This window comes from Callorhinchus milii, unplaced genomic scaffold (genome assembly GCF_018977255.1).
Source record: "Callorhinchus milii isolate IMCB2004 unplaced genomic scaffold, IMCB_Cmil_1.0 Scaffold3, whole genome shotgun sequence".
NCBI classification, from domain to species: Eukaryota; Metazoa; Chordata; class Chondrichthyes; order Chimaeriformes; family Callorhinchidae; genus Callorhinchus; species Callorhinchus milii.
Genome location: NW_024704744.1, coordinates 2,637,617 through 2,663,678, shown reverse-complemented (window position 1 = coordinate 2,663,678; position 26,062 = coordinate 2,637,617). Strand labels below are relative to the sequence as shown.

Genomic DNA, 26,062 nt, shown 5'->3' with positions numbered 1-26,062 from the left:
CTGTTCAGACGGATGTTAAAGATCCCGAGGCGCTATCTGAAAATAGAAGGGAATTTCTCTCCCTTCTATCTCTCCTTCTTCTTTCTCTCCTGGCTGACAATCCCCCCAAATAAAATTAATCGTTCGTTTCATTGGCTGTTTGTGGGACGTCGCTGTGAGCAAATTGGCTGCAATGTTCACCTACAAAATACGCAGTCAACTCCACTTTACAGCAATTACCTGTAGTGCTACGAGAACAGTTTTAACATTATAGGCAAAGTATCAAACGTGCAACGATTATTATTGTTTCCGTTATTTGCATTATTGTATAATGCAGAAATCAGGTCCCTGTTGAGGCTCATCATCGGATTAGAATTGCAACGAATAGATGAAAAACAACAACTTGCAATTTGCACAGCGCCGTTCACAAGAGACAGCGTCTCAGAGGCTGCAAAGGAACGGGGTTGGAGGGGTTTGCTGACAGCTGTCGATCAGCCGTTGCGATCACCTCGGTTAAGACAGTCACTACACTTCCAAGTAACTCACTGTGCGAAGCGATGGAGGTAATAATAATAACAACCCTGACATTAGATCCAACGCCTTTCATGTCACCCCTCCCTACTTCCTTGCTTGGTGTTTGACCCCGCCATTGTGCAGCGCTCGGAGACGCTATCCTGTGCAAAAGGTGTCCTTATAACCATGGTTTTAGCCTAATACCCTCTGGAATTAGGTGAGCGGGATGTGTCCAACTGTCTCTCTCTGGGATTTCCATGTGTAGGTGGGATGCGAGGAATTCTCAGACACCCGGCTGATCTCTCCTGGAATAGGACGCGATGATTGTCCTGTACTCATCGAAGTGTATCTCAAATTATTCACCATCGCGTCCTTGTTTGTTCTTTAGATCCACACGCATCTCAATCACTGGTTAAACCGGACAGCTATCGATAATCTACTGAAACCAATAGACTATTTACACAGAATAATCAATCATTTACATAAACTAATCAATTATTTCATTGACCAATCGATTATTCCCATTAACCAATCGATTATTTCCATTAAATAATCGATCGTTTGCACGAGATAATCGATTATTGGCGCGAACCGACCGATTAGTTGCGCAACGGTTCGATTATTTCCACAAACCGATCGATTAATTACGCAGCACAAAAGCTTTTGAAGGCGGTGGGGAGGTGGGTGGGTGGGGGGGGCAGATTACAAACGACTCGAACCACAGACAAAGATTCCCTTTAAACTTGGGATTCAAAAAAAAAAGAAACGCTACAGAAGAACTCGGCGGCGAGAGAGGGAGGGAAGGAGAGACTGGATGTCTTGGTTTTAATAAACATAAAAGGGACATTTTTTTTTAAACCATTGCTCCCTGATGGATTGAGTTCAATTGAGCAGTGGGATGGGGGGGGGGGGGGGGGGGGGGGTGGGGGGGGGAGAGAGAATGATTGCCAGATTGGCTCAATGTGGTCCAGGGAATAACTATTAGGAGAGAAAGAATGTGATTACGTTATAAGACTGTAACCTTTGAGCTGGTGCTTAGGAATGCTTTACTCACTCACTGAAGATCTTACATATATCACCCACTGTGACACTTTTCCACGTTTCGTAAGAGCTTACGAAAAGAAGGGGGATTTTGCGCAGAGGGCAGGATAACCCAAGTGTTAAGCAGAGCACAGCACAGTGCTCAGTCCCACTCTGTCCCTCTCAGCTGTAGAGAAGTGAGGCACTTCCCCCTTTGCTCTTATTTCATCTGATCCCAAACATCTACAACTTCTCTCTCCTTCTCTTGTCCACCGTGGGAACCTCTCAACAAGACCAACACACACACACACACAGAGAGAGAGAGAGAAAGAAAGAAGAGAGAGAGAAAGAGAGAGAGAAAAAGAAAGAGAGGAAAACCATAGCCCAACCATCTCACAGGTTTGCCTTACTTCTGCAAAACTTTTACTTTGTGTGTTTTTTTTCTTTATATATAGAATAGAAAAAAAACTTGTAAGAAACATTTTAGATGATATGTAAATATATATATCTATGTGTGTGTGTCTGTTCTGCTTAGACTCATTATTTTATCATCTACTAATGTCGATTATCATCTATTTAGTCTCGGATTGTAGTAACAGCTCAGTTTTTTTAGGACTGTGCAGATATTGTTCAAGTTTTAAGGACATTAATATATATTTTTTCAATGTTAAATATATATATATATATATGCGGTGTATGCAAAAGGCACAGGTTGTTAAAAGAAAATTCTGTTGCACATGTTAAGGTTTATCAGCTAACAAGTTGCTTTTAAGGAAGTTTTTATGGGGTTTGAATACTGGAAGGAACCCAGTTATATAATGTCAAAGGCTTCCCTCCTCCTCCTGCACATCTCTTGTGTTTGAAAGAAAGTTAGTCAAAACCTTTCTGGTTGTTCAGTCCTTAGAGCAAAACTTTCCAGATATGTGATGTGTGTGTGTCTGATGACATGGGCATTGCTCAGGATTGCTCCAGGTCTCAGTGATCCTGGGATCAACCTCTCTCTGTCCATCGTATGTGTGTGTGAGAGTGTCTCTGTCTGTGTGTGTGTGTGTGTGTGTCTCTCTGTGTGTGTGTGTGTCTGTGTGTGTGTGTGTGTCTCTGTGTGTGTGTGTGTGTGTGTCTCTGTGTGTGTGTGTCTGTCTGTCTCTGTGTGTGTGTGTCTCTGTGTGTGTGTCTGTGTGTGTCTCTCTCTGTGTCTCTGTGTGTCTCTCTCTGTCCCTGTGTCTGTCTGTCTGTCTGTCTGTCTGTCTGTCTGTCTGTCTGTCTGTCTGTCTGTGTGTGTGTGTGTCTCTCTCTGTGTCTGTGTGTGTCTCTGTCTGTGTGTATGTGTCTCTGTGTCTGTGTGTGTGTCTCTCTGTGTCTCTCTGTGTCTCTCTCTGTGTCTCTGTGTCTCTCTGTGTCTGTGTCTCTGTGTCTCTCTGTGTCTGTGTCTCTGTGTCTCTCTGTGTCTGTGTGTGTCTCTCTCTGTGTCTGTGTGTGTCTCTCTCTGTGTTTGTGCAGGTCTCTGTGTGTGTGTGTGTGTGTGTGTGTCTGTGTGCATCTCTCTCTGTGTCTGTGTGTGTCTCTCTCTGTCTCTCTGTGTCTGTCTGTCTCTCTCTGTCTCTCTGTGTCTGTCTGTCTCTCTCTGTGTCTGTCTGTCTGTCTCTCTCTGTGTCTGTGTCTCTCTCTCTCTGTGTCTGTGTGTGTCTCTCTGTGTCTGTGTGTGTCTCTCTGTGTCGGTGTGTGTCTCTCTGTGTCTGTGGCTGTTTGTGTGTTCATCTCTGTCACTCTCTCTGTAGTCAGAGGTTTAAAGGGCTTTGTGACTGGTGGAGGAACAGAGTTCTCTCTCTGAGAGAGATTATCAGAGACAGGAGGGGGTGAAGCGATGGGGAAGGATTGAGGAAGATTGACTGAGATGTGAGTGTGTGTTGGGGGGAAAAAAAAAGTTTCAAACTTACTGCAGTGATTTTTGTCTTTTACTGGACAGAGAGCAGGAGAGATATAGTGTGCAGAGAGCGAGAGAGAGAGAGGGAGAAATACAGTATGCACAGAGAAAAAAAAGGATAGAGATAGTGTGCAGAGAGAGAAAGAGAGTGTGTGGAGAGCGAGAGAATGTGCAGAGAAAGAGGAGAGGGAGAAATACTGTACAGAGAGAGAATCGACTTGAAACGATTATAACTTTTTACAACTTTGTTTTACTGCAATATAAAAGTTAAACTGCATTGACGAGAAAGAACCTCTTACTTTTACAATGAATACGGTGTGTTATCTATGTTTTCTCCCCCAAAAAGTTTTAAAAGTGAACCTGAATTTAAAACTTAAGGCGTTGCATCAAATGCAAGGATCACCACGATGACAGTTAACTTTAACAATAACTGAATTTTTTTTGTGTGTATGTGTGTGGCGCGGAAGGGGGAGCTGATAAAAGTTCCATAAAACGTTCTGACATTTAATTCTTGGTTCGAGGAAGAGGGACCGTTAAAAGTTAATGCTATTTTTCCCCCCCGAAAAAATTGGATTTGTAGTGATAACAACAATAATAATCCTTGCATTTGATATAGCGCCTCATCACAAATGAGGGACGTCTCAGAACGTTTCACAGAATAGACTGTGAAGTGAATCGATTGCGTATTTTGTGGGCGAAACGTGGCAGCGGTAATAAGGGGGATATGGGGCTGTTCTGGTAGACGCAGAGGGTGCGCGCGTGCGTTTAAATGCCCAATGTTTGCCCAACTGGGAGGCATTTTGCATATCCAGGTGTGGTCAGACCTGTGAAGCTGAAATAAGGTTGTCCCTTTATCCACACGGAGGTAGGAAGGGAGGGAGAGAGACAGTGTGAGACAAGAGAGGAGAGCTGCCGTGTCCCTTTTAGTCCACAAAGGGGAGCTGGAGCACCAACATAATCTCCACCCACCCCTCTCCCTTTCCCAAAACATTCCCCCCTCTTTAAAATGCAAAAAAAAAGGGGAAAGTTTACCATCTTTCTGTTTTTTTAAAAAAAAAAACTGCTGACCTATTTCAGAACGAACCGAAATCTTCGGCGTCCCGGGGTAGAACTTACCGCACCGCGAGGATAATTGTTTCCGAGCAATCTCTCCGGTGATCAAAACCGGTGATAACCCGCACTGTTCGACACGGTTAAAGACGTGCACAACGTCTTGGGGCACTCTGCGGAGCAAAATGGGAAGCGTGGGAGGAGTGATGCATGTCAACCTGTCCGCTCCCAGGTTCGCCTGTCAGCAGCCTGGCTCCGTCGGTAGTGAGTCGGAAGGTTGTGGGTTCAAGCCCAACATCGGGACCTTTGGAATCACATCGTCTAAGCTGACGCTCCAATGCAATGCTGGGGGGTGTTGAATTGTCCTTTGGATGAGACGTTAAACCGAGGTCCCACCTGTACCTGTTTGGGTGGATGTTAAAGACCCCGCGACACTATTCAAAAAAAGCGAAGAGAGTTTCTCTCTCCCCGTGTCCCCGGCCAACAATCCCCCACACGCACAGTTGATCATTCACCTCACGGCTGTTTGCGGGACATCTCTGTGCGCAAATTGGCTGTCTGCAAAAATGCACAGCCACCGCACTTCACAGTGAAATCCTGCGAAGCGCTTCGAGACGTCGTGAAAGGCGCTGTATCAAATACGAGGACTATTTATTTTATTCATTGAGCATTTGCCGTAAAATAACACTGGGACTGAGGGGGATTGTTTCACATTCGTGTGATGTTAAACTGAGCTCTGCTATACACTACATGTTAGCCTATAATAATAATCCTTGCATTTGATATAACGCCTTATCAGTCTTCGTCACGTCTCAGTGTTTCGCAGAATATACTGGAAAGTGGATTGATTGTATATTTCGGGGGCGAAAGGCGGCAGCCAATCGCGCACAGCAGCGTTCCCACAAACAGTCGTGGATTGAGTGACCAAATTATCATTATATTTTTATTTTTTGTGAAAGGATTATTAGCCCCAGAAAAGTGATCCGCCAAACGATTCTCAACCCTCGTCCGACTTGCTGCTAGGTAAACAGAGGCGTGTGGAGTGAGGAAACTTGCTTAACATTTGGGGTTGCCTGGTAATCGGCTCTAACCACTACACTACAGGACTCCACTCCGCCATATTATACATACATATACATACATTTTTTTGCTTGGATAAAAGTGAGAAATGATAATTGCTAGCAGCTGCTCGTTCAACAAGAATTAACCCCATGGGCGGTGCACGGAGGAATGGGGGGGAAGGGGAGAAGCACTGACATTAACCAGTAAGACGTCAGTGAGATAAGCAGACAGCTATTCGCTGAGCTCTCCTCGCGCAGACCCCCAGAGGTCTTTTGAGGTCTCGGGATGGTTCTCGTTACTGGCTTACATTGGCCTCGAGCAATCCACGCTTTATATTGATTTATTCTGCGGAGAGAGGGAGTGTGTCTGAGAGAGAGGGAGTGCGTGTGAGAGGGACAGAGAGAGGGATTATGTCTGTCAGAGGGAGGGAGATAGATTATGTATGTGTGAGAGGGAGAAAGGGAATGGGGGAGAGAGGGGTGTGTGAGAGGGGGAGAGGGGGGTATGTGCGAGAGGGAGGGAGAGGGGTATGTGCCAGGGGGAGAGAGAGGAAGGCAGGGGGAGAGGGATGAAATTAGCAGCTTTTTCTAATGCATTTAATGTGATTACAAATAGCAAATTTTTACCGATGACGTGCCAAGGCGGGGGGACGAGAGGGTGGGGGGGAATCCTGGTCTTTGGTGTATCATGGTGGGGTGGGAAGGGGGAGCGGTGATGATGTTACTGTACCTGGTTTTGGTGTATGGGGGGGGGGCAGATTTGGTTCTGCTTGTGTTAAGTGCAAATGTTAAATGCTGGAGGGTACAAGCTGTCAGAGACTGGGGGTGCGGGGTGTGAGTTCTTGGCGGGGGTGGGGTGTGGGTGGTTAGGGTATGAAGCTGATGGTGGCACAGAGAAGGGTGGTGGGGGGCGCGGTGGTGTATAGTTAACTGAGTGAAGGGAGTGGGGGGGAGAGGATCAGAGAGGTGATGGGAGGTTGAAGAGCGAAGGTGTTTAAATCGATCCGCTGGGAGCCAGGGGAGACTGAGGTGGTGATGACGATGACGATGATGATGAGTGGGGTTTGGTGTGAGTGAGGACGAGGGCAGTGGAGTTTTGGGATGAGCCGGGGCTTGTGGATGGCGGACACCGTGCAGCCCGGCGAGCGCCACGGAGAAGTTAACAACAAATTACATTTGTATAGTGTCTTTCACGTCAGGAGGACATCCCGAGGCGCTGGACAGTCAGGGGTTTGGACCCGAGCTGGGGGTTGGGATCGGGAGGGGGTGGAGGACGGGGAGGGTAGGGGGTAGGAGGGTGACCGAAGGCGCGGTCGAAGAGGAGGGGCTTGAGACGGGCCTTGAAAGAGGCAAAGGAGGGAGCGAGGCGAGAAGGGGAGTGCGGGTGTGGGGGGGTGGAATTTGGCACAGTTCGGTGTTGGGGAGATTGGGGTGGGTGGAGGAGGGCGGTGGGGTGGTGGAAAGTAATCCTGGTCAGAGACTGAGTGCGTTTGCAGCTCATCTCCGAGGAAATTATCCCCAATGTGTTTCTTATACAGAAAAAAAATCCCCCTCTGGTTTGGTCGTTGCTCTGTCTCGGTAATGAGGAGTTAAACTGTTCCTACTTTGGTGACTTGATTCTTTCCATTAAAAGTTCCAAATTTTTTACTTTTTTTAAAAAGAATTCTCCACCTAAATCCCCTCCCACCCCCCACCCCCCCCCCCCCCCCCCCCCCCCCCCGCCACCCACACACACACACCTTTTCTATTCTTCACATTTATACCCGTGTCCTCTCTCTCTCTCTCCTTTCGCTCAGGCTCTACTATCCTTTCTCTCCTTTATTTCTTCCCTATTTTCTTCCTTTCTTCACATTCTCTCTCATTCTTTCTCTTTGCTTGTTCGCCTTGCTCTATTTTTTTCCCCACACTTTAGCTCGCTCCTTTCTTTATTTCTTTTTTTCTTTCTTTTTTCTCTCTCTCTCACTTTATTCTTTCTCTCTCTCTCTCTCTCTCTCTCTCTTTCTTTCTCCCCCTCTCTTTCTTTCTCTCCTTCGCTCTCTTTCTCTATTTCTGCCTCTCATTCCTCCTCTCTCTCTCTCTCTCTCTCTGTACAAAGAAATTGCATTCGTACAGCCCTCCTCACACAGAGTAACGTCTCAAAAGTGATTCGGAGACAGAGAAACCTGAGACTGAAGCGGGGAGAACTTATCCTGCAGCAGGGTCAGCCCTGTAGGTTTCTAAACAGGTTTTGAAAGCGAATGGGTGCGAGACAGAGGAATTTTGGAAGAGAATGACTGAGAGCAGAGTGAGGGAGCGCGGCAGCTGAAATATCTCTAAAGCGATGGCTCATACTTTATGTGGAGTCCTGTACTGTAGTGGTTAGAGCACTCGTCAAGCAAAGCGAGAGGACCTGGGTTTGATTCCCGGGCAGGATGAAACGTTGGGCACGTTTCCTTACCCCGCACGTCTGTTTACCCGGTTGTTAGTCGATTGGAGGCTCGTTTTTCCGCGGGTAATAAATCCCTTCAAATAAATAAATAAATAAATTCAATAAATAATAATAATTTGGTCACTCAATCCACTGCTGGTTGTGGGGACACTGTTGCGTGCAATTGGCTGCTGCATTCGCCCCCAAAAATATACAGCAAATTCACTTTACAGCACGTCCTGTGAAGCCCTTTGAGACAACTCAAAGACGTGATAAGGGGCTATATCAAATGCAAGGATTATTATTATTATTATTATTAGACAACTTACTGCCCTTCCACACATGGGGTTAAGTTCCCTGTCATGTGGAGTCCTGTAGCTCAGTGGTTAGAGCACTCGCTTTGCAAGTGAGAGACCTGAGTTCAATTCCAGGCAGAGGGCGAAACCTTGGGCAAGTTTCCTTACTCCACACAGAGCCTAATAATAATCCCTCCAAAAAACCCAAAACAATAATAAATTGGTCATTTTCAATCTACGACTGTTTGTGGGACATTGCTGTGCGCAATTGGCTGCCGCGTTCGCCCACAAATATACAGTCAATTCACTTTACAGTATATTCTGTGAAGCGCTTTGGGACGTCCTCCCGACGTGAAAAGCACTATATCAAATGCAAGGATTATTATTATTATTATTTGGTAACCTCTTAATATTATTACAATGAATGTGTTGTAAGATGTTGTGAATTCCACCCCGACATCAACCTTATTCATTTAAATATGAAAATGGAAACGCAACCATTTTTTTTCCTCTCTGCTCTTTAAACCGAAACCTGGGTTAAACTTTCCCTTGAGGTCCATCTTAAAACCTTCCTCTTTGACAGTGCTTTCGATCATCTTCCCATTCCCCCCCCCCACCCCCCCACTCTCTAATCCAGCCCCCAGCTCAGGCACGAACCCTCGACTGTCCAGCGCATTGGGACATCCTCCCGACATGAAAGGCGCTATATAAATGCAAGTCGTTGCTGCTGTTTGGTCGAAAATATATGTTCCTACGTGGATCTTATAGTGCAGGATCGAGTTCAGCGTGGAGTATTGAGGCTGAGGGAGGCAGTACTGCATTGTCGGAGGTGCCGCGCTTCGGAAGAGACTTTAAACCGAGTTCCCGACGTTAAGGATTTGCTTTGGCACAATTTGAAAAGAGGGAGTTTGGCCAACAGTTCCCCAAATAAAAGTTGTTGTTCGGTTCACGGCTGTTTGTGGGACTTCCCCGTTGTGCACATTCGCTGCCGTTCTCGCCCACAAAATACAATTGCAGCAGTAATTCCCTGTGAAGTGTTTTGAGGAGTTGCAATGGCTCCCACATTAAGGATTACCCTCCGCCTCGGCCTGGTGGAGATTTTACATCATTTCTTTTTTTTAATTTGTTTTGTAAAGGAAGTGCCATGCTCGGGATCAAAGTTTCCACCAGTTGGAACTGAGTCAACACTGTCTGTTCAGGGCAGTTGTTAAAACTAATGATAGTAATCTTCACATTTGTTCAGCGCCTTTCCCGTTGGAAGGACATCCCAAGCTGCGAGGACGCCTCAAAGCGCTTCGCAGAATTTTACTGTGAAGTGAGTGTGTAGTGACTGCTTTTTTTCTTTAGTGTGGGCGAAACACGGCAGGCGATTTACGCACAGCAGTGTCCCACAAACGGCTGTGGAGCGAGTGATTAATTTTGTCTGGTGGATTGTTGGCGGCCAGGACACTGGGAGAGAGAAACTCTCTTCTCTTTCTGAGTAGCGCCTCGGGATCTTTAGCGTCCACCTGAGGAGGCAGACCTTAGTTTAACATTTCATTCGAAGGGCGACCCCCACTGATATTGAGCCTAGATTGTCCCCACCCATTCCCCCCCCCCCCCCCCCACACCCGCACCCCAACAACACACACGCTTTCAAAGTACCCACTTAACTCACGACCCGCTGCCTCAGAGGTGAGAGTATTACCGACCGAGCCAGGCTGACACACAAGAATATGAATATTGTATATCCTTACAATGCCTTAGCATTACATAATGTCTTCTGCCTTTAATTTTCTTTTGCTGCTCATTTCACGAGAGGTATTTATGAAGAGACATCTGGAAAACTAATGATGTGTATACCTCGAGACCAGACCTGCAACAGACCTGCTCTGTTTCGGGTAACACTTTGCACTCTTTGAGACATCTGAGTTCTTCCTCTCTCTGGAATTGGGCACCGAGTGTTTTAGACACGACCGAGGTTTGCGGTTCACACGTTGGCGTGTGCGTGCGAGCTCGTGTGGATGTGAGGCTGTGCGTGTGAGGCATTGCGTGTGTGTGTGGTTGGGGCAATGTGTGCATGTCCCCGTATATGTGAGCGAGTGTGCGTCTGTGTATGAGCAAGCGTGTGTGCGTGTGTGTGCGTGCGCGTGTGTGTGTATGTGTGAGCGAGAGTGCATATGTGTGCGAGTGGGGTGGGGTAGGAGGGTGTAGTGCTGTGACTGAAGTTGAGCGAGTGTGACCCATCCTGTCAGATTAAAAGGAGTGACGTTTTAAGGAAGATAAGTACTTTCCACTGCCACAAGAGGGACACAGGAGTCAGAGGGGAGAGCCTACGGGATGGGACAAACTTGCATTGGATGGACAGACGAGATCTTGGTTTAATGTCACCTCCAGTAACGCCAGCGCCCACTCCCCTCCCCGCACCCCCCCCACCACCCACCCAGTGCAGCACATTTTCAAAATCCAAACCTCTCCAAAACTCCGCAGCCCATGTACTCACCTGCTCTGAACTCCGCAGCCCATCACACCAGTCCTCGCCAGGCTCCACTGGCTCGCCATCACAGAACAGATCAACTTCAAGAGCCCTCACACCCGTCTACAAATCCCTTCACGCCCTGGCACCTCCCTATCTTTCCGACAGGCCCACGCCCCACTCCAGCACCTCTGCTCGGCTGGGTCCGGCCTCCTGTTGGTCCTTCGTGCCCTCTGCTTCACCATTTGTGGGCATGGTTCAGCCACTCCGACCCGAAACTCTGGAACTCTCTCCTATAATCCCTCCACCTTATCCCTTCCTTCTGCATTTTCAGATTGTGCCTGAAAACCTTCCTCTTTGATCGTGCTTTTGGTCACCTCCCCCTGGCTTGGCGCCAGGCTCTGCCACAATTAAACGCTCTGAGATGCCGCCCCACGTGAAATAGGCTGTATAAATGCAGTTGTTTTATATTTAATATGTTGCCATGAGTATATTACATACCCCTTTCCCTACAGGCGCATTGTCAGCACTGCACTAGTGTCAGCCTTGACGAGAGTGTCAGTCTGTGTGAGTTCAAAGGCTCGACATAGAGGTTTGAACCCACCACCTTCTGACTCAGAAGTGAGAGTTACACTCAAATGATAATAATCCTTGATATAGTGCTTTATCACGTCTTTGAGACGTCTCAGAGCGACTCATAGTATTCTGTAAAGTGAATTGACTAATTTGTGGGCAGCCAATTGCACACAGCAGTGTCCCACAAACTGTCGTGGATTGAAGTGAACAATTTTTACCAGGGAAGAGTGCTTTGACCTATGAGCGGAGATCGGAGGAACTGAGACTTTTCCTGTTGGGACAAAGAAGGTTAAGCTAGAGGTGACCTGATAGAAGTCTTTAAAATGATGAGATTCTGACAGCGTCAAATAGGGAGAAATAATTTCCACTATACGATGAGTCAGTGACTAGAGGGCATCAATTTAGGATAGTTAGAAAATGGAGGAAATAGAGGTTTGGAGAAATATTTTCACTCATTGTGGTTAGGATATGGAATGTCTCGCCGGGAGCAGTGGTTGAGGCAGAAACTAGGTTGGCTTCCAAAAGGGAATTCAATATTCCATATTGAATATATAAGCCATAACAGATAGGGTAGTCCTGGCTCAACAAGCATGGGGAATGCTTGCCAGACAGTGCTCTCAATGGCACGGGATGTGGTTTTAACCGGTTAGACTCCAACAGTTACCCCAACGCACACTCTGGAATCACCAAGCCTTGGCTCTTGCCAACCTGCGTCTAATACTTTCCGAAATTAAGTAAACAGAATGTGTCCCTCCAGGGAGAAAGAGCACATTCCATTACATCTATCGCTGCGATTTCCATGTGTTGGTGGGATGCCTGGAATTCGATACTCGTAAGTACGGTGATGGGTTTCCACATGTGTCAGACACCCGGCTGACCCAGAAAAATGATACGTATCCAACTGGAGTAAATGAGGAGATCCTGGGGAGAGGGCAGCTAAATGGATTGCTCTTTAAAAGAACCAGCACAGACACGATGGGCCAAATAAATGGCCTTCTTCTGCGCTATAAATTTCTATGGTTCTGTGGAATGAGCCAGGTTGGTATATGTGATTTTAAAAAAAGAAGTCACTGGGAACACTCAGCAGGTTAGGCAGCATCTATGGAGAGAGGAAAATGATGTCAGAATTGCCGGTCATCGACCCAACACGTTAACTCACTTTCCTCTCTCCATAGATGCTGCCTGAGCTGTTGAGCGTTCCCAGCGACTTCTGTTTTTATTTCAGATTTCCAGCATTTTGCCTTTTGGTGTATGTGTGACTTACCCTTCTCTCCTGTGTGTGCTGTTTCAGATCCATTCATGCCCTGGTGAGCGCAGCGAGAGACTATGAGGATCAAGCTGTGCCTTGCGCTGGCGACTGCCTGTGCAGCATTGCTCGCACTCTCAGTGGAGGCTCAAGGTAAGATTTTACTCCTCACCACCCATTCCCCTCCCTCCACAAACCCCACCCCCCACCCCCCACACCCCCCAACCACACACACACACACACACACTATGACATTGCAGGAATGTGCCTCTCACTTGTTCCATCAGTTTAGGTTGAGACGCGGATGGTTGAAACATGCAATGCTCAACAGGGTCTTTAAATCTACTTAAGAAAAGCTGCATTTTATCGTCTTGTCTTAAAAATTTAGCCATGGGAGCAATTCCCGACCCACCCCCCCTCCACCCGCCACCTCTCAATCGCCCCCACCCTGCTCACGTTTTTGTTGTTCACCCCCCACCCCCCCAACGCCCACCCTGGCTTTGGCACGGTAGTTAGGACCAAAGGTGTTCCCAAGGTTTCCCAATTGGGTTTCGCAAATCAGCATTTCCCCGTCCGTGGACACCATACGCACCAGATACTGAGTGAGCATTGCCGGGGAATCGTGGATTGAGGGATAGGGTAGTGGGCGAGGGATATGTGAGGAGGGTATAGTTTCATCCAGTCAGAGTAACACACATGATATACTCCATAATGCCTGATAGAATTGTTAAGTAAGAAATTCCCTGATGGAATAGCGCAAAATTTTCCCCATTATGTGTACATATGTGTAACCTCTTATTCCATCCCACTCCCCTTCCCCGTGAGTTTCAAATCAGTACCTTAACCTTACCTTATTGCCAATGCTATGTTATTCTATGCTCGTACAGTATTTTGATGCTGTCATTTTTAAAGTGCGATTGAAATATAGGGTTAATGTTCTTGTTATCAATGTAATTTCTCTCTCACTGAGCGCAACACAAGAGAGTGGCGACGCAATGTTCTTGTCAATGAACGCTTTATCCTGCTCGTTCATAGCGCTAACAGTGACATTTTATTTCTGGAGGATGAGGTGTGGTTTCACGAGCCCTGGTTACCTTTGGTACGGCCTCCCAACCACCCCCCCCAAGTGATCGTCATTTATCTGTGATCCTTGACAGTGAGTGTCGGCAGGCACTTCGCCTGACTTTTCCCTCACTTGAAGAGGGCACAGGAGCAGGAACCCCGGCTACTTTTATCCTCCCTAACCCTGGTACTGTCGGGAGCCAATTTAGCTTCCCCGTTAATGCAGGTGCTGGTCGCGATTGAACCAGCGAGGTCCTGGCCTGTATCCCAGTTGTGTCCACTACACATCATCAGATGGATTTGGTGTCCTTTGATGGTTACCTCCAGCACCATCTTTGCCAGTAGTTCAGATCTAAGCTGGTGGCTGCGATTTGAGATCAGCACTTAAAGGGGACGCAGGAACACCCATTGTGAGAGGCTCAAGGCATCTCATGCTCCATTTGGTCAGACATTTTGCAAGGTGGCGGAGTTGGGGTTGGTGGAGGGGAGGGGTGGGGGCGGGAATATAAAATTAAAAATAAATCAAAGCAGAAAGAAATCTTACGAGACCCTTTATCTCTCACACCCTCTGAGTACAAGGGGTCAACCCCAAGAGAAGACATTTCACCTTTCACATTTTGCTCCATAATAATAATAATAATAATCCTCGCATTTGTTATAGCTCCTTATCCTGTCTCAAAGCGCTTCACAAGATTAAAGAAATGATTAAACAAAAAGACACAATTTAACATCCTGAAGTTTCCACGGGATTGCTGACCGGGTCTTGTACATCATACTTGACCCATAACTTCTGCTTTATTGATGGTTATCCCTACATCTCTCATACGAGAGAAAGAATATCTTCAACTCGTTGCAGGGAATCCTAGAATATTACAGCGCAGACCATTCGGCCCATTGGGCCTGTGTCGGCTCTTTTAAAGAGCAATCCTTTTGGTCCCATTTACCTGCCCTCTCTCCCACCTCCATAGCCCTGCAGTTAACTCCATTTTAGATACCTATCCAGTTCTCTTTTGAAAGCTGATCTGGATTCTGCCTCAACCACCTCTCCTGCTGGACATTCCATGCCTTACAATGCTCCTTGAGTGAAAATATTTCTCCTAATCTCTGCATTTGCTCATTTGTTATCTTAAATTGATGCCCTTTAGGGACTGACTCACCGACAAATGGAAATAATTTCCCCCTATTGACTCTGCCATCTTAAAGACCTCAATCAGGTCACCCCTTAACCATCTCCACCACGTCTCTTTGCTGTTATTTTTGCTGATATTATGATATTAAATCGAGGTCCCCCCCGGTTACTGACTCACCAACTAGTGGGATGGTGTCTCCACATTCACCCTCTGAGGACGCCCCAACCCCCAATTATATCTCTGAGGACTCCACTGTTAGATCGGTGTTTCTCTGCTGCCCCCAGTATTGTATCTCTTCACCTGAAGTGAATGGGGTGGGTGAGGGGTTGGGGACTAAAGGCTGATGTGCCAGACGTGGACAGGGTTAGTGTGAAAAAGGCGGGGGGGGGGGTGAGGGTGGGTGGAGGGGCACCTGAAATTTTCTGGATGTAAAGTGCCTTCTGATTGTCGGAAAAGAACGTGAGTGTTGGGAAGAAGGAACGTTGTGTCATGTAAGGGAATGTCGTCTTGTGGAGCATCCTGTGCTCTGCCCGGGACAGGTCTACGCTTTTATGAGGGTAATCAGCCACCCCGTCCTGCACGGAGAGACACAGCTGACTGGAGTGGAGAGACGCAATGAGACACCGTCACTTCGAGGAGCCCTTCGCGGAGGCAATGGGACGATGTGATATTTTTTTCTGTTCGCACGTTGGATTGTCCGCGCCCTCGACACGCGGCGGGCGCGTAGGGAATGACCGGTGGCTTTTTTGGGGCGAGGACATTGTGTCACATCCTTCGTCAAAAGAGAGAGAGAGAGAGAGAGAGAAATGGCACGGATGCAGCTGGTCTGGCTGCAGAGGACCCTGTGTAGGATTTACAACACTGGAGTTCAGTGAGGGAGTGAGTGAGACAGTGAGTGAGTGAACAAGAGTGTGAGTGAGCAAGCGAGATTGTGGGTGAGACTGCGAGTGAGCGAGTGAGACAGTGAGCGAGTGAGACAGTGAGCGAGTGAGACAGTGAGCGAGTGAGACAGTGAGCGAGTGAGACAGTGAGCGAGTGAGACAGTGAGCGAGTGAGACACTGAGCGAGTGAGACACTGAGCGAGTGAGTAAGAGTGTCAGTGAGTGAGCGATTGAGACAGTGAATGAGTGAGTAAGATCGTGAGTGATTGGGATCGATTGACTGAATGTGAGAATACAGTAGTGAGTACAGAATCTTTCGCACGTGCCATCTATATAAAAAAAAACCATCGACCACCTCACACCTTGTCCAGGATCCATGCCTCGCTGGGTGGACTGAGTGGAGTGAGCAGCTTCTTCCCTCCACACTGCCCAGCCCCCCCAGTAACCCCAGGTTGGTGTAAGCTGAATTTCTCGCCTACTGTATTTTAAAAGAAAACAAGAACGTGTCTTCTCAGCTCAGCTGCCTTTGCATTAAATTTGTCCTGAGCTGCATCCTCTGGAATCCAAAGAAATATATTTTATAATGGTATTCGTAACATGCACACAGGCAGACACACAGATCACGAAAGACAACACAGCAGTTAAAGACCCATCTTGCTGCTCGCGGGAATACTAAGAGCAAAATGCAGTACAATTTGCACTTGCCAGCGCTTTTCACGTCGGGAGGACGTCTCAACACCCTTCACGCAGTTTAATGGGAGATCAAATCCTGCATGTGATGAGATAGCGCAGGGGCTTGCAGTTTTACAGCGTCTTTTAAATGTGTGGACGTGACTTCGAGGAGAATTGCCAGAACATGAATGTCATATTCTTTCATAGCGCAAAGCTTTGTGCACAGCGAGGTCCCACACACAGAAGTGAATGGCCCTTTTTTATTCGGGAGGACAGACCAGGAGATACATACACACACGTCTGCATGATTGTGTCTTCCACATTGAATGGGAATATCATTATAAAATATGTGACAGTGTTTTGTGTTACTTTGTGTAGCTTTTATTGTCTAAACTAGGACTCTCATGGTCTTTTCCCCTCCCTCCAAGTCTGCATGATTGTGTCAGACACTAATTCACGTGACAAATGGATTGTGCACCTTTCACCCACAAGAGGTTATTTATATATTGTGGTCTGTCTCAGAACACTTGTCTGTACATTTTGTTGTCGTCGTGCCTCTATATCAGCAGGACTTCCTGTATTTTACATGTATGCAGATACATGTCAGGGAGTGTAAGAAAGATGGGGATTTATAGACGTGGTATCATACATGGTTCATAGCACAGGAGAAAGCCATTCCCCTGCTTTTTCCCTCAACAAGTCTGTGCTGATGCTCGCTCCCCCACTTCCCTGTATGCACCCGCCTTCACAGGAACCCCTGCCTTCCCCAGGGCTTGAAATTCCACCTTCTCAGACCGTGGGACTGTGATGCCTTAGGTTTCCTTGGAATTGCGGAATAATCCTGAAAATCCGGTCAATTTGGAAGCCGGTTTTCCACAGTTCCTCTCAGATTTGTCTGCAGCCTTATATCTTAAGGCAAAATGGACCTAGAGGCTGAGATTGGGTGGAATTTTAGATGGTCTGATTGGGGCCTCTTCCTGACTTGCCCTTCACACAACTCTTATCTACCCCTCCCCAATCCCTCTTCCTTGCCTCAGAATCCATCACCAGTGGTAGATTCACACAAATTGGGTCCCCAACCTATAGAATCAGGCTGACATGTTGTGTTGAGGCTGATGTGAACATGTCCACAAAGTGGAGAGAACAACATAGGGAACATAAGAACAAAGGGACAGGAATAGGCCATTCAGCCCCCTCAAGCCTGTTTCACCATTCTAACGTTTTAATAACGGTCGAGTTTGATGCCGAGCCGGGGAAAGAGAGATGATGTGACCAAAGGCACGGTCGTAAAGGAAAGTCAAGAAGTGGGGGTGGAAGGAAGGAGAAGGAGAAATGGCAAAGGGGGAGAGAGAGGGGACACAGTAATTACAATGTACGCAGTGAAATATCGGAATAAGCAGATTGTGATATAGGGGCACTTGTGTTGTGTTGGCGTCTTTTTTTTTGCCTCGTCAAAAAAAAGTACCCTCCCATCTCTTTGTTCAGATCTTTGTCAATCGTCCTGACCGTTACCGGTTCTCTGTCGTGTGTAAGTGTGGCAACTGTTTGCGAAATAGTGCAACCGGTCTGGGGAGGAGGGAGGGTCTCTGACTCTCAGCCGTCGCTGCTGTCTTATGCACCCGTCGACCTCATCTTTACGTCGACCTCAGTCCCGCCACGACCGCTTAGCAGATCATTTGTTTTATTTTTCCAGCAATTCAGGGACTTCTTTCATAGCTTAGGGCAATCTTTCTGAGTCAGTTATTTTGGTTGTGTTATTATATCCACATCGTCAATAACAACTAAATACACAACACACAGACAGACACACACTGAAAACACACGCACGCACGTGCGCACACACACACACACTCACACAAGCAAGCTCACAATACATACACACAAAAAGTATGTATGTACCTGCACATGGACAAACATGCAATACAAACGCACATACAGAAAATTCACACAGACAGAGGTAAACTCGCAATATACACACACACACACAGAAAACACACACACAAGCAAATATACAATACTCACACACAAAGTAAATATACACACGTAACACTTACTTACAGAAAATATATATGTGTACAAGTACACAGGCCAAAAGCGCAATAAATATGGTATTTCGTATGTTATAAAACATACTGAAAAATTACACTCTCCCCACGCCCAGAAGTGACTGACAGCACTGAAGCAGGCCATTCAGCCCATCGTGTCGGTGCTGGTGCTCGCTCCCCCACTAGAGCTCTAAACCCCATTGCCCCCATGCTCCCCTGGCCACAATATAGACACCGTCCATCCAAAACATGCAAAGCAAAGGGAGGAACGCTGTAAACTGGCAGGTGTGGCATTCAGCGTGAGACCTGTGCATTAAAACAGATCGGCTTTGGGTTCAGTGTTAGATGTCGGGACAGTCAATGTAAATGTCCTTGTTCTATTTGTATTCTGATGTCTTTAATACGACTGTGCTTTGTTGTGATATTTCCCGGTTGTGCTCCATATGTCTATGGATTCAGATACTCAATGTCTCATGTGTTGTACCTCTGTAAACCCCTCATCCCCTTTCCCCTCTCCACATCCCTCTTCCTCCCCTTCTCGCACAAGTGTTTGATGTCTCGTACAGTATACAATCTCTGCTTCAAAACGTGTCACAGCTGAGTCTTACCATCTTGCCAACAATAAGTGAAGTGCCTATTCGTTGGAAACAAATTTATGCAAAGACACTACTGTTTGGAGAGAGACCGCCTGCACGCTCTCTCTCTCTTTCTCTCCGTCGCGTCCGGTTTAATGTCTTGCCTTTACATTGCGAGTTGAATTCGGGTGCGTTTGGAATTATTTTATTTGTTCCTCTCTCCGACCACCGGTGATCTAACCGTGTTTTATTTTCCTCCCGTTTCCCCCTTTGCTCCCCTCCCTCCCTCCCCCCCTCTCTCTCTCCCCGCTTCCTCCACACACGCCCTTTCTTCCCTTTCCATCCACTAGTCCCACCGCCCATGGACCTGAAATATAAAATTTTGTCTGAAAGCAGTGTGCAAATGACGTGGCGACGGCCACGAAGCAGAATACTGGGGTACAGGCTAACAGTCACACCGACCGATGGTGAGTGAGGGGTTCCAGGGATGACGTGTGTGTGTGTGCCTGGGTGTGTGTTGGGGGGAGAGGTCTAAAATGTGTCTTTTGGGATCAGGAGAGAGCAGAGGGGGTGGCCAAAGGCACGGTTGAAGAGTAGGTTGTTGAGGCATGCCTTGCCTTGAAGGAGGCAAGGGAGGGAGCAAGGCAAAGAAAATGTGGGATGGAGGTTGGGGGCAGAGGCTGAAGGACCAACATCCGATGATGGGGCAGGCTAAACGGGGGACATGGAGCAGGCCAGAGCCCATTGAACGGAGGGAGCGGACAGGTTGGTAAAGGGTTAGCAGGTCGGAGAGGTAGGAGGGGGCAAGGCCATGGAGGGCCTTGAGGGTGAGGACGAGACTTTTGAACTCGATCCTCTGAGGGATGGGGAGCCAGTAGAGGCGGGCAAGAGTGGCTGTGATGGGGTCACAAGCCTGGTGCAGAAGCGGACATGAGCTGCAAAGTTCTGGATGATCTGCAGCTTGTAGAGGGAAGAGTTGGGAAGGTCAATGAGCAGGGAGTTGGCATAATCAAGCCTTGATGTAACGAAGGCATGCATGAGGGTTTCAACAGCCTGAGGGGTGAGGCAGTGGCAAAGTCGGGCAATGTTGCAGATGTGGGGGATGGCCGAGCGGGTCAACAAAGGGTTAGCACCTAAGCTGCGGTGATGTGAAAGATGCTATGTAATTTATTGTTGTTGTTGTGTCGAAAATCTGTCACTTCTGTGTGTGTGCACGCATGCAAGCCCAGCATGTTCATGTTTGCGTGGGTGGGGGTGTGGAGGTGTGCCTAAAACCTATAATTTCTCCGTGAGTGTGTGGCAGGGGGTTTTGGTGGGGGGAAGAGAATAGGGGCAGGGTTAAGGAAGTGGATAGCCAGAGATAGGTTTCGTGGTGAAGAGAGAGGAGGAAAAATGAATGAGGAAGAGAGAACTGAATGATTGTCCACTGCTGGAGGGGTGGAGTTTGCGTGGGGAGGGTGTGTGGGAAGGGATTGTGGAGGGGAGTGTGTCGGGGAATGGGACTGCAGGAGTGATCGTGTGGGTAGGGTGGTGGGTGGCAAGGGCGCGTGGGAGGCATTCGAGGGTGAGGACAAGGATCGCAAGAAAATGAGTCTAAGATTAGCTGTTTTTTTTTTTCTCTCCTCGCTCTTCCTCCCTGGCTCTCTCTCTTTCATTCCGTCTCCGAAGGCCAACCTCCCAGGGAGCTCACGTTAGGTACGCGAGTGTCCAAAACCTCAATAACTGACCTGGTTCCCGACTTGGAGTACATGATCTCGCTGGTTGCCTATGACCGTTCGTCAGAAAGCGTTCCGGTAAAAGTGAAACTTACAAGTAGGTACAATCCACACGTGTGTGAGTGCGTGTGTGTGTGGGGCGGGAAACCCATTGTGCAGTGGTATAAATTGGAAGGGGGAGAATGAAGTGGTGGGAGTGGAAAGGGCACAGGGTGGGTGTGTGGGAGGGTTTGCATATAAACCCAACCAGCCTTATAACGGGGCTCGGTTGGCGGAGAGCCCTTCCACTATACTGATGCCACTGATCACGTGTCTGATTTCCTGCACATCAGGTTGCTGCCCGAGATCACTTTCTGGCAGGCGTTGGAAAGAGCTCAGGCTTGGGGGACTCCAGAGTATGCATTGGGGGAGCAACTGCTGGGAGTTTAACCAGCTAAAACCAATGAGCTTGCCGTTGATAGTACTGTCTGGCAAGCTTCCTGGTGCTTGTCTAGCTGGGACCACCTTATCTGTTAAGGCTCTAAGTCCTGCCGTTGAGCCAAGCTGGTTGGTCTGTCATCAACAGTACCCTAAAGAACTGCCCTTAGGCTATGTCGTGTCAAAGCTGCCAGCTCATCCCCCCTCCCCCCCAGGAGGACAGTTGGGTAAATATCAGACATTGAATAACATGAACTAGGAACAACAACAACAACAAGATTCCATTTATTGAGCGCCTTTCACGTCGGGAGGACGTCCCAAGGCGCTGTACAGTTAGGTCGGGTTGGTTGTTGGTTGTTGGATCACACACTTATTCATTTTCCTCCCTCTTCCCAGTTCAGTCAAGTCGCACGCCAACTAGAAAGCCTAAGAAGGATGAGTTCACTCCAGGTAAGTGGGTGTCTTAAACAAACCCTCTGTCAGGGCTGTGCAGCAATCATCTGCACATGGCTTCGTCTGTTTCCTTTTGTTAATTGAGAAACAAACTCAGCCCGACAATGGTGACAACTAGCTCTGCGCTCGATCCATAATGCCTCAAAGCACTACAAGGGAATTGCTAGTCAATTGCAGTGACTCTGCATGCAGCAATGTCCTACAACAACAAGAAGATTGCATTTATAGAGCGCCTTTCACGACGGGAGGACGTCCCAAGGCGCTGGACAGTTGGGTCAGGACCCGAGCATTGGGGGGAAATGGTCAGAGTGAGGGGAGGGAAGGGAGGGAGCGAGGAGGGGGTAGAGAGTCGAGAGGGGAGCTGAAGGTATGGTCAAAGAGAGAGGTCTTGAGACCGGCCTTAAAGGAGGAAAGGGAGGAGGCGGCAAAGGCACTGGGGGATGGAGTTCCAAAGCCTCGGGGCTGAGAGGCTGAAGGCCCGGCCACCGATGGTAGGGCAGTTGGGGCGGGGGATGTGGAGCAGACCGGAGCCAGAGGAACGGAGGGTATGGGCAGGTAAGTAGGGGGATAGTAGGTCGGAGACGTAGGAGGGAGCAAGGCCGTAAATGGCCTTGTAGGTGAGGATGAGGATCTTGAATTCGAACAGCCATGTTGTGAATTAACAATGTATGTGATAGGACATTGACTGTGAGAAACTTGCCTTCTTATTTTCAATTGAAGCCTTAGGATCTTTATCATCCACCTCAACAGGAGGAAGGGACCTGTTTGATGTCTCCTCTGAAGGATAGTATGTCTGACAGTGCAGCACTCCCATCCAGCATGGCACTGGAGTGTCATCAAGTGTGAGCTCAAAGTCCTTGACATGGGAGCTTGAACCCTCAGTCTCTTGGCTCAGAAGTGAGAGTGCTACCAACTGAGCTAGGCTGACACTTATGGATGTGAGTTAGAGGTGTCAGGCTGGCTCTCAGTTGGTAGCATTCTCTCCTCTGAGTCAGAAAGTATTTGATTTAAGACCCACGTCGGGCACTTTGAGCTCACAGTCCGGGCTGATGCTCCAGTGCAGGGCTGGGGGGAGCTCTGCATTATCGGAGGTTCTTTAGATGAGATGTTAAACTAATTTCCCATCTGTACCTGTTCAAGTGGACCTAAAAGATCCCATGGTACTATTGAAAACGAGGAGGGAGATTCTCCCAAACTCCCAGGCAAAATTGATCATTCAATCACGGCTTGTAGGACATTGTTGCCCTTCAATTGGCTGCTAGGTTTGCCTACAGATCATACAGTCATGTAACAGTGAGTCACATGAAGCGCTCTGAGATGTCTTTGTGACGTGATATCAAATGCAAGTATTCTTATTGAAAATTTGTGGTTCGGTGTTGTGCTTTTTTAGTATGTTCCTCCAATGCCAACGCTGACCTGGTTTTCCTGGTGGATGGTTCCTGGAGCGTGGGAAGACCCAATTTTAGGAAGATCAGGGAGTTTATTTATTCCCTCGTCTCCGCCTTTTCCATCGGAGAGGACCAGACCAGAGTGGGAATCGTCCAGTACAGCTCTGACACCAGGACTGAGTTCAGTCTAGACAGATACTTCGACAAATCTGAACTTCTCAGAGCCATCACTAATCTGCCCTACAAAGGAGGCAACACAATGACCGGTAGGTACAGAGCAAGATGATTTGCCTTCTTTGTCTTGTGTTCTGTTCTGTGCATTTCTGTCTTCAGGAATTAAAGTTGGCAGAAGAATGTGAGGTGCAAAAGAAATCGGGGAAGGATTATCCTATCTCTCAATATTTCTGTGGAGAAAGATACAGGCTGGAATCTAATCCAGGAATTTGGGTGGTGGTGAGGAGGCTGTGGGGGTTTGCATACACAGGGTGACCAAAAACTCGCGATACCATTACGATGAGAAATGATGATAATTTTTTTTAGATAATGGGGAAGTTATCATGACATTTTGGTCACACTGTAGAATATTGTTGTGCTACAAAGTGTTGTTGTTGTTGTTAGAATTACACACCCTGGGAGTGAGTACAGCCTAGAATCTTATAATAATAATAATCCTTGTATTTGATATAGCGCTTTTCACGTCGGGAGGACGTCCCAAAGCGCTCCAGGGGTTCAGAGTTTACGTACAGAATATCCCACGAGTAGGTTACAGACTGGAATGCATTGAGATAGATCATAGAAACAGGAGGAGGCCATTCAGCTGCTGAAGCCTGTTCCGCCATTCTATAAAATCATGGCTGATCTGTATCTCAAGTCCAATTACCCACCCTTGGCCTTAATACCCTGACCTAACACATATGTATACACCTCAGTCTTGAAAATGTGAATGGATCCAGCATCCAAAACCTTTTGAGGAAGAGTGTTCTAGATTTCCACAACCCTTTGGCTGAAAAACCATCCCCTAATTTCACTCCTAAATGGCCTGGCTCTAATTTTAAGATTATGCCCCCCTTGTTCTGGATTCCCCACCAGAGAAAATAGTTTCTCTGTATCTGCCCTATCGAATCCCTCCATTATTTTAAAAACCACAATCAGATCATCCCTCAACCTTCTAAGCTCAAGGAAATAGAGACCAAGTTTATACAACCTATTCTCATAATTTAAGCCCTGGTATCATTCCGGTTGATCTGTGCTGACATAGTTAATGTCACAGGGATGCAGGTCTGGTTTTAGTGTTCACTTATTGAAATGAGGCAGGTGTGAGTTGTGATGGTAACGCTGTGGTCACTGTTGTTCTTGAAGGCGATGCCATTAATTACCTGGTACAGAAAACCTTTGTCGCCTCTGCTGGAGCCAGAAGATCATATCCTAAAGTGGCGGTGATCATCACTGATGGGAAGTCACAAGATACCGTGCAGGACAGCGCCCAGGCTCTACGTGACATCGGGGTGGAAGTCTTCACACTGGGTATGATGCCTTCTGCCCTCCCATCATCCATTACTTAACCAGTATCTCTCTCCCTCCGTCCCTCCACATTGCAGTCTCGCACTGAATCCCAGGGCAAGCGGGACAGACATTCTTCGAGGAAGTTTTCTTCTTGATTGTTGGATGTCTGTCTTGTGTTGCAATCAAGTGTGTGGAGACCCCAGAAGGATGAGATCCGGTTTGCCAAAAGGCCTTCTTCAACTGCACCTCACTTGTGATCTCCTGATCTTGGGATAGTATGATATTTTGGAATCTTGTTGATCATGCGATCTAATGGATTGTGTGATCTTCTGGATTCAATAAACTCCTGGGCCGTGTGATTCAGTGAGCCTCGCAAACTCGTGGACTAGTTATATTAGGATCCAGTGTTCTTATAATCTAGTGATAATTTGATCATGTAAACTTGTGACCCAGTGATATTTTGACCTTGAGCTTTTTGTGATCCTGGGATTCAGTGATCTCGCAATCCTGTGAATTTTCCAATCATGTGATTTTCTGATACCGTGATTCTGTGATCCGGTGATCCTCCGACATTGTGATCACGCAATCATATGATCTAATGAACCTGTGTCCCTGTGGTCCTCTGAGCTTGGATGGGTTTCACAGCAGTCGATTTATTCCGATGCACTTTGGTATGTACCCCAACTCACACTCTGGGGTGCCCTTCCTTGGCTCTTGTCAACCTGCACCAATTCCATACTTTCTGGAATTAAGTAATCAGGATGCATCCCTCCAGGGAGAGAGTGTGCATTCCACGCCAACAATATATCTCTGGAATTTTCATTATAGAATTCTCAGTCTGGTTTGGATACTCTTAAGCGTGGTGATAGGTTTCTGCATGTGTGTCAGACTGACCAAAAAATAAATAAAATGATGTGGCTCTCTTCCCCCCCTACCCAGGCATAAAGGGAGCTGACCTCCAGGAGCTACAAGAGATTGCCTCCGCTCCTATCGGCAAGCATATCTTCCAGGTGGCAGATTTTGACAACATCAAGGATGTCCAGACCGATATCATCAAACAGGTCTGCTCTGGAGTGGAGGAGCAGATCCTTGAGCTTGTGAGCGGGGAGGAAGGTATGAATTCCTGAGTGTTTCCATATCTGATTGGGCAGCATTTGTCTCCGGCGCTGGGAATGCACGTGCACTATCATGCGGTCAAGTCCCGCAATCAGCCTTGAGCTGAACGGTCAATTAGTCTCTCGCTCCATAACTAAATAGGAATTGACAAGTTAGGTAGTGGACAATTCTTCTCTCCAGGGGAAGGACCAAAAACATAGGGGATGTGATCTTGAAATTAGAGATAGAATGGTTAGAAGTGAAACTAGGAAACATTTCAGCACACAGACAGCACTGATGATGTGGAATCCACTGTCCCAAATGACCATAGATGGCAAAATCAATTGAGATATCTAATGGGAGATGAATAGATACTCAGGGAGGGAATGTGTTATGGAGAAAGGCGTGTAAATAGGATCAGATGATCTGCCCATGATCCTAATAAATGTCTACCCTGGAGGAGTAAGGTAGATAACAGGATTTCTTCGAGGCCGAGTTGGTTATTATGGCAATGGAAGATTGGAATCAATTCAATACACTACGATGATCTCAGCAGTCCTGTTTCTGAGCCAAGCAGATCCTCCAGGGATAACATACTG

General features: G+C 47.4%; 1 protein-coding gene across 3 annotated transcripts in view; it reads left to right on the top strand.

The window, feature by feature from the left end:
- Positions 1 to 1,413: 1,413 nt before the first annotated feature.
- Positions 1,414 to 26,062, top strand: part of col12a1a (collagen, type XII, alpha 1a) — a 152,836-nt gene continuing 128,187 nt past the window's right edge. For 2 of the 3 annotated variants that reach the window (XM_007906339.2, XM_007906340.2), the window contains exons 1-8: positions 1,414 to 1,911; positions 12,573 to 12,680; positions 19,243 to 19,359; positions 20,561 to 20,704; positions 21,421 to 21,474; positions 22,868 to 23,131; positions 24,225 to 24,389; positions 25,308 to 25,481. In XM_007906339.2, coding sequence (XP_007904530.2) covers positions 12,608 to 12,680; positions 19,243 to 19,359; positions 20,561 to 20,704; positions 21,421 to 21,474; positions 22,868 to 23,131; positions 24,225 to 24,389; positions 25,308 to 25,481 — 991 coding nt within the window. In that variant the 5' untranslated portion in view covers positions 1,414 to 1,911; positions 12,573 to 12,607. The remainder of the gene's footprint in view (positions 1,912 to 12,572; positions 12,681 to 19,242; positions 19,360 to 20,560; positions 20,705 to 21,420; positions 21,475 to 22,867; positions 23,132 to 24,224; positions 24,390 to 25,307; positions 25,482 to 26,062) is intronic. The other variant, XM_007906341.2, reaches the window with a different exon arrangement.